General features: G+C 32.3%; 1 protein-coding gene across 4 annotated transcripts in view; it reads left to right on the top strand.

The window, feature by feature from the left end:
- Nucleotides 1–13,103, top strand: part of SLC12A2 (solute carrier family 12 member 2) — a 105,737-nt gene that overhangs the window by 54,719 nt on the left and 37,915 nt on the right. For all 4 annotated transcript variants that reach the window (XM_008991590.5, XM_002744636.6, XM_035290958.3 and 1 more), the window contains 6 exons: nucleotides 736–887; nucleotides 6,425–6,532; nucleotides 7,569–7,692; nucleotides 8,818–8,919; nucleotides 10,405–10,560; nucleotides 11,787–11,886. In XM_008991590.5, coding sequence (XP_008989838.2) covers nucleotides 736–887; nucleotides 6,425–6,532; nucleotides 7,569–7,692; nucleotides 8,818–8,919; nucleotides 10,405–10,560; nucleotides 11,787–11,886 — 742 coding nt within the window. The remainder of the gene's footprint in view (nucleotides 1–735; nucleotides 888–6,424; nucleotides 6,533–7,568; nucleotides 7,693–8,817; nucleotides 8,920–10,404; nucleotides 10,561–11,786; nucleotides 11,887–13,103) is intronic.

Below are 13,103 nucleotides of genomic sequence, written 5' to 3'. Positions count from 1 at the left end.
AGTTATATATTACATGTTACTCTGAATAATGAAGTGCTTTTTTCAAAGCCACTTTAAAAATATTTTATTATAGAAGTATTCAATTTTATTGAAAAGTAGGGAGCATTTTCAAATTAGCTCAATAATTATTATTCAGCTTCAAAAATGTTAGCAAAAATATTAGTACATGGTAATCTTGTTCTCTGTACCCAGTCATTCTGCTCTATGGGTCATTTTTAGGCAAATCTCAGATACCATGTGTTTTCTTCTTTTCACTATAATTATATTTGAGGCAAAGATTTAATTATAATTCATTAATATTCAAATTGTTTTCCCTCACAGAAGAGTAATATTACCTGAAGTCTGATTTTAGCTACGTTCAAGTATAAAACATTTGGAGTATAGGAAAACATCACTGCCATTTAGAACTCTTTCAGTACAGTGCTTTCATATTTACTTAAGGGTGTCTTAACCAAATAGGCTAGGAAATAGTTTGTTAATATACCATTTTCCACAATTCTGTTTACATGGTTTTTAAGTATTTATGTGTAAATATTAGTCTTTATAAAAGGTTCAGTTTCCCTAGATATTGGAGACCATGATGCTTTACAAATTCTGTTTAAGGTAAAGTCAATATATGCTACAAGTGAGTACATATGTTGTCAGTGCTTGGGTTTCTTTATAAATATATACGTTTGTAAAATTTTGAAATGAATATAGATATTAACTATATTATTCTTGTCACTTGTGCTTTAGGTTCTTGTGTTGTTCGAGATGCCACTGGAAACGTTAATGACACTATTGTATCAGAGCTAACAAACTGTACTTCTGCAGCCTGCAAATTAAACTTTGATTTTTCATCTTGTGAAAGCAATCCTTGTTCCTATGGCCTAATGAACAACTTCCAGGTGAGCACTGAATTTGTAATATACTGACATTCTGTACTTACCTAGGGATGAGACTATTAGCAAATCTGACCATTCAGAATATAGCTGTAACATAGAAGGGAGGATGGTTGTTACTTTTATTAAAAAATTTTTTCTTGAGAGACAGTCTCACTCTGTTGCCTAGGCTGTAGTGCAGTGGTGCTATTTTGGCTCACTGCAACCTCTGCCTCCCAGGTTCAGATGATTCTCCTTTCTCAGCCTTCTGAGTAGCTGAGACTGCAGGTGCCCACCACCATGCCCGGCTAATTTTTGTATTTTTAGTAAGGATGGGTTTCACCATGTTGGCTAGGCTGGTCTCAAACTCCTGACCTCGATTGATCCAACCCATCTCAGCCTCCCAAAGTGCTGGGATTGTAGGCATGAGCCACTGTGCCTGACCAGTTGTTCCTTATATCCCCTAAGACTGTAGAGATCTAATTGGGCAAACAGAAAAATATGAATGGATAAAAATCTGAGGCTGTTCAAGAGTAAAGAGCTCTTGGGAGGTAATGCTTTTATATAACAGAATATAATATATATACATTAGTGTGTGTGTATTTATATATATGTAGTATATAAGTATACTGCTTTAGAAAGCATGGAAGCATTTGCACGTGGTTATATTTGTATGGGTCTGTTTTTGGATTCTTGATTCTGTCCTGTTGATCTTTGTGTCTGTCCTTCAGCCAGTACCACACATTCTTAATTAATCTAGTTAATTGTTAAATGTTGAGGTCAGGTAGGTTTATTCCTCGCATTTTATCCTTTTTAAAAAATTGTTTTAGCTATTTTAGTTTCTTGGTCTTCCCATATAAAAATTTGAAATAACCTTATTTAATTTTGTGTGCACTTTATTTACTTTTTAATGTATTTTTTTTCACTTCAGTAGTTTTTAGGATACAAGTGGTTTGTGTTGTGGTGAAGTCTGAGATTTTGGTGCACCTATCACCCAAGTACCTTACATTTATTTTTAAAAAGTCTTGTTGAGATTTTGATAGGATTACGTTAAACTATGTTGAGTATTCAATTTACAAAGATCGTTTCTCCATTTATTTGTATTCTCTTTGATTTTTTTTATCAGCATTTTGTAGTTTTCAGCATACATGTCCTGTATGTATTTTGTTAGATTTTAGATTTATGACTAAGTATTTTTGTTAGATTTATGACTAAGTATTTTTATTTTGTGCAATTTAAATCCATACCAATTGAAATGAGTTCAGTTTCTACTTAGTATTGTCTTCGTAATTGCTTTGTATATAAATAGTCTTTTAAAAAGTATTGATCAATATCAATAGTAGTGTTATTTAATTAGATATGGCTCATATAAAGTCATGCAACATGAAATCACCATTTAACATTTAACAACAAAATTTAATTCTGAATGGATACTTGAAAGCTAGTCCATTTCTAAAACATACAAACTGGACAGGTTAATAATAGTACTTCTCAGTTTTGAGGCTCAGTCAGTTCTGCTGTTAACTGTTACCTCCTTTAAGGTACTAAAAATGAAATGAACTTTTAATGTCAGATTTATGGGTTTTTAGAAACTGAGAAAAGATTATACAAGGGGAAAATAAATTACTAAAATTAATTTAGGGGATAATTTTGAGTTGTTTGCTAAGTCCTAGGCTGGTAGAAAGAACACAAAGGTATAGATTCAGGAGATTAAATCAAAGTATTCTATAGTAAATTTCTAGAGTACATAGTTCTGCTGATTTCAAAAGAAAGATAAAATTTTTGCTTTGTAATTTTTTTCAGTATTGTATGAACAGAATAATTTTGATTTTAATGTATTTAAAATTCTATATGTGTTTTATATAAAATCTGTAAATTTTACAATACAGTTTTTAATTAAAATTTGTAAAGGCATTGCTTTTATTTTCTATTGCATAGTTGTAAGCAATTGACTGCACTTTCAGTGGTTACAAATATTGAACCCAATTATGTAATAGAAGTTTGTGTTTTCTAGTCATAAGACTAGGCAAAATTGTAGAAATGAAAGAAAGTATTCATGTCCAGCTAATGATTCAGGCCAATTCTGACATTGATATTGTGTATAGAAGGCACAAACATTGGTCTTTGCCCAGTGACTGAAAATGCCGGTCAGATTTCTGTGTGACCTTAAGATAGAAAAGTTTGTTGTCTTAATCAAGTCTAGTTATGGACTCATTCAAGCAAAGAGAAATTTTGAATAAGTTAAGCTTCTTTTCTAAATTAAGTAATTTTTTTCAAAAATACTTTGTAAAGCGATATAACATGAGGGAAGATCTTGTGAAATATAAATACCTTGGCATTTGGAGTATAAAGAATGGTGGATAGGACATAACTGAGGAGTGTGTAAGTTGTAGTCTCCATCATAAGATCTATACAAGCCATACATACTTCAGGGAATAAAGTGATTTGGGTCATCTTGTTGCTCTTAAATTTTACATTGTGTATATAGTCTTAATTGCTTGCTGTATTTCTACATTTTAATGTCCTCTGAAACCTTTGACTCACTGTTGCCTAATAAACAAAATGCGAGTTTGAGTCTTATCAGTCAGAGCCCTTTCATATCTCATCCTGAGCCCTACTGCCTTCTACTCCAACTAGACTCCAGGCACTGAATAGGTGTGTACACGTACACATGCATACCCTACTCTCTTTTTTTTAGTCAGTTCTTCACTCTGCTTGGAATGCACCTGCGGTTTATTTTTCTATGTCCAGATCTGCCTGACTTCAAGGCAACTCAGTTCCATGAAGATTTCTTGAATCCCAAATCATCTTCAATACACACCCCCACATAGACCTTTACTATTCATTTTGTTTACTTGCTGTCTTTTAGCTTTTATTAGACTTTTGTCCCTTTTCCCCCCTTTAAAGACAAAACCATCTTTTTAAATCTCTGTTTCCACTAAATATTGTTGACAATATCATTATTTTTACATTCAAATATCATTATCCTTGCTCATATTTTACCATTAAATATTGAGAAGTTCAGAGGTTATTGGGTAACTGTTCAACTATTTAATAGAAAACAGGAAACCTATTACAGCAGGTCCCAAAGCATAGTATTTCCAGATGAAAAGCATGGATTATTATTTACTTCATTTTATAACTGATAGAAGAAGGGAAAATGTATTGTTTCCTCAACATGGAAGAGGAAAGCTTATAGTAAATGCTGATGGTGTCAGTTTTGCCTTACTCCCACAGTGTAAAATGTATCATATACTCTGTTCTCCACATTTTTCCACTTATCTCTTTCTGTCTTTGTACTTAATTTAACTTTGAGATCATGACAGACAGAGGTAGAATTTTGTACGATCTAATAAGGCTGTATAGCAGAAATTGGGCTTATTCATTTTGATTTTGTCTCACCTTATCTGTCCTTTACAGTCTCCTTCCCTAACAATAAGGTTGTCAGTGCTAAATAATCCAGCATTAATTACCATGAAAAATAGTGATTATTAAAAATGCACAGCATATATGTCACTACTAAATTATGATTAAAGGGCTGAGTAGCAAATAATCTTTTCAGATTTTTCTCCCCATTCTTCTCAGAAGTCTATGCTAATGTTTTTAAAACACTTAAGAGATGTATTCTTCATATTTAACCTTAAATCTAATGGAAGATCTAGAGAAAGATGTTTAGTCAATGGGGTGGTTTATGTATAGGTGAAATCAGGCTTATGCATTGTGGACAGGGATTGTGCCCATTGCTAACTTTCCATTTGGTTTAAACAATTAAATGTTACAGCCAAGTGTGTAATAGAAACAGCTCAAAACCTGATTTCCTTATCCTTTTGGTCTCAGTTGACATGTTCTTAATATAAATGAAAGGTAAAATCTTCACCAACGAAGCATAGAATCTGGGTGTGATTATCACCGTTCACTGCTGGGAAATTAATACCATTCACAGCTGTTCAAGTTGACAGGAGTTGCATCCATCATACAACTCCACTTTAATTTTGTGTTTTGGCAAGTTTCATTGACTCGGAAGTACACAGTAAATACCTGTGTACTTATCTTTCAGTTATATTTACTAGTTTATATTTTACTCCGTTTGTGTGTGTATATATGTAGTCTTTTTCTCCTCAAATAAGTTATAGACATCATGGCATGACAATCGTTTTGAAGTGTTTAACACATTTTGTGTAAGCACAATATGGTTATCCCACTTAAGAAATTAAATATTGATGAAATACTGTTATTTAAATATATATCCTATATTCATATTTCTCCACTTGTCCCTTTATAGCTTTTATTTCTAAGTCCAAGATTCATCCAGGATCACACATGGCATTTAGTTATGTCATTTTAAAATCTTTTAATCTAGGGGTTTCTAGCCCACATTAATCTTCATGACATTGACATTTTCAACATTTGAACCAGGTTATTTTGAATTGTGCCCCTCAATTTGGATTTACCTGATTCATGATCTTAGTGATCAATCCTTTGTTGTTGTTGTTTAAAGTTTTTTAAGAGGGAAATATTTGAACATGTATACAGAGAAAGCAACAAAATATACCTAATATCTACATTCCCCAGCTTTATCAATTATCAGTGCATGGTTAATTTTGTTTCATGTGTAACTCCTCCCATCCTAGATCATTTAGAGTGAAACTCTAGACTTTATATCATATCCTTTTAGCTGGAAATATTTCTGTATTTAGCTCTAAAAGATAAAGGCTTAAAAAAAAAAAACAGAACCACGATACTATCTTAACAGCATAAGAAACAGACTTCTTAATAGAAATGCATGAAGCCATTTATGCAATAGTCTTGCAAAACTTGTACCTCATTTTGATTAACTGTCTAGATAGAACTGCCAGTTTACTAGAATTACAGAAATGAGAAGAGGTTAAGCAACACAATGATGATGAAGTCGGAAAAATCGAGTGTGAGATCTCCATGGGAGAAATGATATAAAAATAATAAAAGGAAAATGTGAGCCTGTTGATTGAAAAAGACTGAAGAAACACATAAACCAAATATAATGTGTAACCTTTTTTTTTTTTTTTTAGATTCTGATTTGAACAGACTATTTTTAAAAGATAAGAAAGGATAATTTAGGGAATTTGAGTGCTGACTTGCTTTTTTGTGGTATTGTTAAGCAACTATTAAGTTTTTAAGCTATAATAGTGGCATTGTAGTTAGTTTTCAAAAGTCCTTACCTGTTAGAGATATATACTGAAATATTTGTGTGTTAAAGCATATCTGGGACTTGTTTCAAAATATTGTGGGGAATGGCCCTAAGTTGATCATTGTTGAAACTAGGTGTTGGATGCTAGCAGTTCATTAAACTCCTCTCTATCATTGTGTGTGTTTGACATTTTACAAATGAAAAGGTTTTCTTAAGGTAAGGGCTACTGGTAAATCTGCTTCAGATATTCGTAATGCACATACCATTGTTGTTGTTACTGATTATTATAAAATTATCCCAAGTGTTAACCTTGTTCAAGATGTGACCACATAATATTGTGTTCTTTTCTGAATTGTTTGTGAGATTTATTTTTCCATTTTTGTCACTTTTATTTAAGGTAATGAGCATGGTGTCAGGATTTGCACCATTAATTTCTGCAGGTATCTTTTCAGCCACTCTTTCTTCCGCATTAGCATCCCTTGTGAGTGCTCCCAAAATATTTCAGGTAAGTATTTTTATATTACAGGCTTTATTAAAGGGAGGGTTAAAGTAATACTTCTCAATTTAGAATTGTTGCTATTTTCAAATTATTTGCTTCTGTCAAAAATATTTATGTATATAAATATATATGCACACACATTAAGACATACATAATGTATTTGTATGAATGGATGTAAATATGTTTATTTATATAAACATTTCTGCATTTGCCTGCTGTCAAAGTATAGTCTTCGAGTTGTCTTTTTAAAAGTGCTGATGGATTTTTGCGTTTTTGAAAATATTTAGCATATATTTTCGAGACGTCTTACTAAGGTATAGGAGTGCAGTCTAAGACTGCAAATCAGAAGTAGTAAAACATCTTTGTTCCAGTCAGTATGATGTCAACCTAAATATTTTACTTTACAAATATTTAAATATCTAACACGTGCTACACATTGTGTTCATTATTTAAGGGTATAAAGACGAATAGGATACACATTATCTCCTTTTAGTGAACATTAAACAGCTGAATACTGATGGAAGTATGTTTTATTACTAAATCAAATAAATGAATGTTGATTCTGCAGTCTTGTTCTTAATGCATTATTTGTAGCCAGTAAATATTGCAAGGTAGAGAATATTATTTAAGGCAGTGTTCAGTTATGTTTTAAGAAAGGTAGTTAAGTTTTATAATCAGGATTTTTATCAGCTTTAAGATTTGGGCTTGTTCTTCTTAAAATAGGTCACAACTATATCATATTTTTCAAGCTTCCAAATTTGTTTTTACTCGTATGCCTGCTTCTCTGATTTCTTCTTCATAAAATTTAATTTCAACATGGTGGTGGGGTAAGGCAGATAGAAGTTTCTACCAGTATCCTTCTGATGTTTGAAATGTTTGAATTCCCTTTACATTTTGTAGGTGAAGCAGTATGTGCAACAGGATAAAAAAAACGACGAGAATTAGAAAACTCGAGTCTCATTCCTGATTAACCTATTAGAATTATCAGCAAATCTGTATGTCTAATTTTAATATATTTTATTTTAATGTTTTCTTTCATTAGGCTTTATGTAAGGACAACATCTACCCAGCTTTCCAGATGTTTGCTAAAGGTTATGGGAAAAATAATGAACCTCTTCGTGGCTACATCCTAACATTCTTAATTGCACTTGGATTCATCTTAATTGGTTAGTTATATATATGGTGTGTTATTGTACAATGATTTTTGGTGGATATATATTATTCTTGACATTGAATTATTAAATTAGTAACAGTGTTCTCTTGTTATACTAAGTCTATTTGTAATCAAAGAAAGTTTATAAAGGACTGTAAGTAACAGCACTCAGTACATATTTGCTGAAATTATTGCCATTACTAAGTCCTCATTAGAGCTAAAGGGAAATCCTATGTTCTTTTTCCTAAAATAAATATGATAATGGCATAAGAAAGAGGATTCCAGTGTCCCTTGTGACATCAGTGCCTTTGATGATCTATTTTTTGGCTCTTTTGCTTCTGATCACAAGTGAGCTCTGATGGGTCTTCCACTGCTAAAGAAGACATTGGACTTTTTACTTTTTAAAGAATTTTGTCTAATCCCTGAGACCAGTTAACATTAAAAGGCTGATGTACCACCAAGTGTTGTGGGACTATGTGGAAACTAACTTTCATGTGATGCTGTTAGATGTGTATTTGGTGTAGCCACTTTTGGAGAACAAGTGGGCAATATCTTGTAAACTTTCCTGTGATCCAGCAGTTTTCCTTCTAGATATGTACCCTATAGAAACTTGTATATATTAAAGAGCCATATACAATAATGTTTCTAGGATCATTCATTATAGTGAAAAATGAAAGCAACCTAGATCAATTGAAGAATAATATGGAGCCATAAAAAAAGGAATAAACTTGGTTTTCATATATCAATATGGACAAATTTCAAAAGTAAATGTAAAAGATCAGATTGCAGAATTATACGTATACTATATTATTTATATAACTTAAAATACCCAGAACAGTACTGTATGATGCATATAGACTATACATGTGTCATAAAACTAATATGACTGGACAGAGTATACCAAGTTTGAAGAAGTGTGAGATAAAGTATAAAGGAGATTTCAATGGTTTGCTTAGGATTGGATTTCTGAAAAGTGAAGTGTATGAGGCATATATGGCAAAATGTAAATGTTTATGAAATCTGGATGGTAGTTATAGGGGTGTTATGTTGTTATCTGAAGATTTGAAATACTTTGTAATTTTAAAAAGATAAATGTCTAATACATCAATAAATCTTTCTGCATGTGTTTCTTTTGCAGCTGAGCTGAATGTTATCGCTCCAATTATCTCAAACTTTTTCCTTGCATCATATGCATTGATCAATTTTTCAGTATTCCATGCATCACTTGCAAAATCTCCAGGTAATTTTACACTTTTTTTTAAAGTTTGTAAATATTTTTTATTTCAAAGAAAATAAAACTTTTGCCACATTTTAAAAGATGGTATGTGTGGGATTAGTTCATTAATGCTAAGTCTGCCTTTATAGTTAATTCAAATTAGGTCTTCAAAGATCTCTTTATCAATAAGTTTACTGATAATATTGTTCCTTCAAAGTGTTTGACAGTAAATCTCTAATTCTGATAACACTGAAAAAATGTTATTTTCAAAACTGGTTTTTCATTCTTTAGCTGATGTCTATTTTAGTTCTAAGAACATCATTAAGATATGGTTTACCTGTATGAAAATGGTTTTAACACAGTGAGTTCGGTAAAATTCTGACATAAGGGATCTCTGTCAACTGAAAATTTATGAGATTTTTCTTATAAACTGTTACTACCATTGCAAATCAGGAAAGGAACTGAAGAAACAAAAGCATTGTTCCTTCTAAAGATTTGAAAGTCTGAGAACAGGTAAGATAAAGTGTGAGAACTTTGGACACAAATATTCTAGCATCAGGTTTTTACTTTAAATATATCAATTTTATTGAAATGATTTTTAAGAATCATTTTGGCTTTGGAACTATCTACCAATGAAAATTTAAAAACATGGTCTTCAACGTTTTCTAAAGTGGTCTTGCTTCATGAATACTTCACTAAATGGGAAGGTATGTGTTTCTGTAGTCAGCTTTTAGTTTTTCTAGCAAGTTGATTATTTTTAATGATTTTTATGAACATTTGGTTTGAAATTTTTTATATATTCATTAGATCATGAATATGAATCATCCTGAAACCAGAAAATAAAGCCATGCTACTAAGGATTCAATTTGAAACCTTTCTTTTTTTTTTTTTTTTTTTTTGAGACGGAGTCTTGCTGTGTTGCCAGGCTGGAGTGTAGTGGCGAAATCTCGGCTCACTACAGCCTCCACCTCTCAGGTTCAGGCCATTCTCCTGCCTCAGCCTCCCAAGTAGCTGGGACCATACCACCATGCCCAGCTAAGTTTTGTATTTTTAGTAGAGACAGGGTTTCACCATGTTGGCCAGGATGGTCCCCATATCTTGACTTTGTGATCCACCCGCCTCAGCCTCCCAAAGTGCTGTGATTACAGGCGTGAGCCACTGTGTCCAGCCCTGATTCCTTTCTTTTTAAAATCTTCTGTAATTTTTAGTATTCACCTAACATAGTATGATTTACTTTTTTTTAATAAAGAGTTTATTGAATACAGAACTAGTAAGATACAGGAATGTGGAAATAGATGTTACCTTTTCATAGCCATCAAGAATTGTCAAATTCAATTGTGATCAATAAAAGTCTTTGACTTTGCTATTCAATACTAGACTTTTAATTAATGCTTAAAGTTCTCTCAGTGTGGCAGCCATAAAGACTGTTATTTTTTGAATACATATGTACCATTGAGTAAAGCAGATGAGATATTCGAGTGACTTTTATTTATTGTTTGTTATTGTTAGGATGGCGTCCTGCATTCAAATACTACAACATGTGGATATCACTTATTGGAGCAATTCTCTGTTGCATAGTAATGTTTGTCATTAACTGGTGGGCTGCACTGCTAACATATGTGATAGTCCTTGGGCTGTATATTTATGTTACCTACAAAAAACCAGGTCAGTAGCCTTTTTTCTTTGTATCCCAGGCTGGAAACATCTTGAAGTTTTTTGTTATTTTTCATCTTAAGCATCATCTTTTGTATATTTGAAAGCTACTTTGTATAAAACCTAAGATACTTTATTTCCAAAGTCTTAAAGTATTATATAATTTTTTTCAAATACATGTAGTTTTAATGAAAAAATTATTGAGTTTTTTTATTCTTATCCTTTCCATTTTTACTCATAAGTTAAATTGATCCTATTTGTAGAAAAATAAATTTATATAATTAACATTTTGCTGCACTCCATATGTTTAAAAATTATTTTTTGAAAGGATTCAGTTACAGTATATTAGTTGTATAGCCTAGTAAGCTAGGCTATTTATGCATATAACCTACTGTGGTCTCAGAACTATAGTGAGTACCATGGAGTTAACAAAATACTAGAAGACATAGTATCTTTCCACTACACATAGGTTACTGTGTAGTGGGGGAAATTGGACAAACTTGTTTTACTGGGAAATGATTAATGATTTCTAGTGTGTTGTATTGATAACAGCTAGGTGTATCTCCATGTAAGATGATGATGCTAGAGTATGTTGGGATAGGTCCTGGTATTTTAGCATTGTAACCTGTGACACAAGAGAGACCTGATGAGAATATAGTAGTTTCAAACAGTGAAAACACATTTTGTAATCCAGATATGAATTGATGAGCTTTTAGATTAAAGTGATAGCTCTAGAAATAAAGGAACCATTTTAGAAGCAGTTATTTCTCTAACATACCTATTAAGTCTATCAAAAATGTCTAAAATCATTTGATGTCCAAGTTGTTTATGCAATAAAAAAAAATTTCCTGTACAAATAATCCAAATAGTTAAGTACTATAACTATTTCTCAACAATTAGAAATTTGCTCATTTTTCTTTAGACCTTTGGCTCTACAAACAATAATTTTAATGTATTTACTTTATTTGTGAAAGACTCTTTAGAGTTGTATGCACAGCATATCTGCAGCCCTATCATCTCAGTGTTTTCTAAGTTATACTTTTTCTTTAAATGAATTACAGTTCAGATTACCAGTCTTAATATCTTGCTGTATATGTAAACTATTGAAAGTACAATAGTGTATTTCAGCAATTGACTTTTTAAATGTGAAAGCATGTTTAATTCACTGTGCCTCAGATTGGCTGTTGATTGGTTGTTATTACTGATGTTAATGCTGCATGAACATGATCTTCCCACAGATGTGAATTGGGGATCCTCTACACAAGCCCTGACTTACCTGAGTGCACTGCAGCATTCAATTCGTCTTTCTGGAGTGGAAGACCATGTGAAAAACTTCAGGTACGTGATAAAGAAGGAAGCATGGAAGCATTTTCTCTTTGCTGGCCGGTCAGTTCTTATTTTTCAGTGACATTTTCATATACATTTCACATTTTTAGTTGGACTTGGACAGTTAAGTTATTCAAAAACAAAATTGTACGAAGAAAAAAATTAACATCTACCTTAAAAAATGTTTTCAGTGTTTTGGAGGTTTCTCACTTGAAGACTTTTAAACGATAGGTATCATAAAGTCAAATTTTATTTTCTCCATGGCCATCAAAGTTATTTAACTGTATAAATTTGAGATTCATACAGATTTTTTGACATGCCTTGTTATAATAAAGAGCATTTGTTACTATTTTCCTCAGTAAATGACTTTAAGAATATATTGTCTTTTTGGCTGGGTATGGTGGCTTATGCCTGTAATTCCAGCACTTTGGGAGGCTGAGGTGGGGGCACTACTTGAGGTCAGGAGTTTGAGACCAGCCTGGCCAACATGGTGAAACCCTGTCTCTACTAAAAATACAAAAATTAGCCGGGCATGGTGGCACATGCCTGTAGTCCTAGCTACTTGGGAGGCTGAGGCAGGAAAATGGCTTGAACTCAGGAGGCGAAGGTTGCAGTGAGCCAAGATCATGCCACTGCACTCCAGCCTGGGTGATAGTGCGAGACTCTGTCTCAAAAAACAAAAAAGGAAGATTTTATATTTCTAATAGTTTATTAATCATCAGTATAAACTTTAGTCATGAATAATCCCTCCTTACTGGTTTCTGCATGATAAACACAAATCTTTTCCATTTTTGTCTGTGAACCAAAAGGGAAAATAATGTTTTTAAAGAAACCCTGAAAAGTAGGTAAGTGTCAGAAGAGAAGTAATCTACCAAATCTCTACCAGCAAGAAAAGTCATTGTGTATTTTTTTGTTACTCGTTCGAATTCTCTCCTTCCTTTTTGCTAGAATAAAAAGTTCTCAGAGACCACATGCAGGTTTTCAGCCTTAGAGTAGACAGAAATGGAGAGAGAAGGAGGAATGAGAGCCCTGGGGGAAAAACTTTTCATTTCAGTGTATTTTGGATAGTGATGTCAAGAATGAAAGAAAATAGAAATTATTCATTTATGTAAAAAGTTGGATCCTAGAACTGAGAGTATGACTAAGAGTCTTATGTTTATTTGCCATAAATTTAAAAAAACCTGTTGCTTTGGCTCATTGTCCTAATGGCAACATTAAAAAAAAATATT

This window comes from Callithrix jacchus, chromosome 2 (assembly GCF_049354715.1).
Source record: "Callithrix jacchus isolate 240 chromosome 2, calJac240_pri, whole genome shotgun sequence".
Lineage (NCBI taxonomy): Eukaryota > Metazoa > Chordata > Mammalia > Primates > Cebidae > Callithrix > Callithrix jacchus.
Note: the sequence above shows the minus strand (reverse complement) of the source record. Positions and strands in the feature narration are given on the sequence as shown.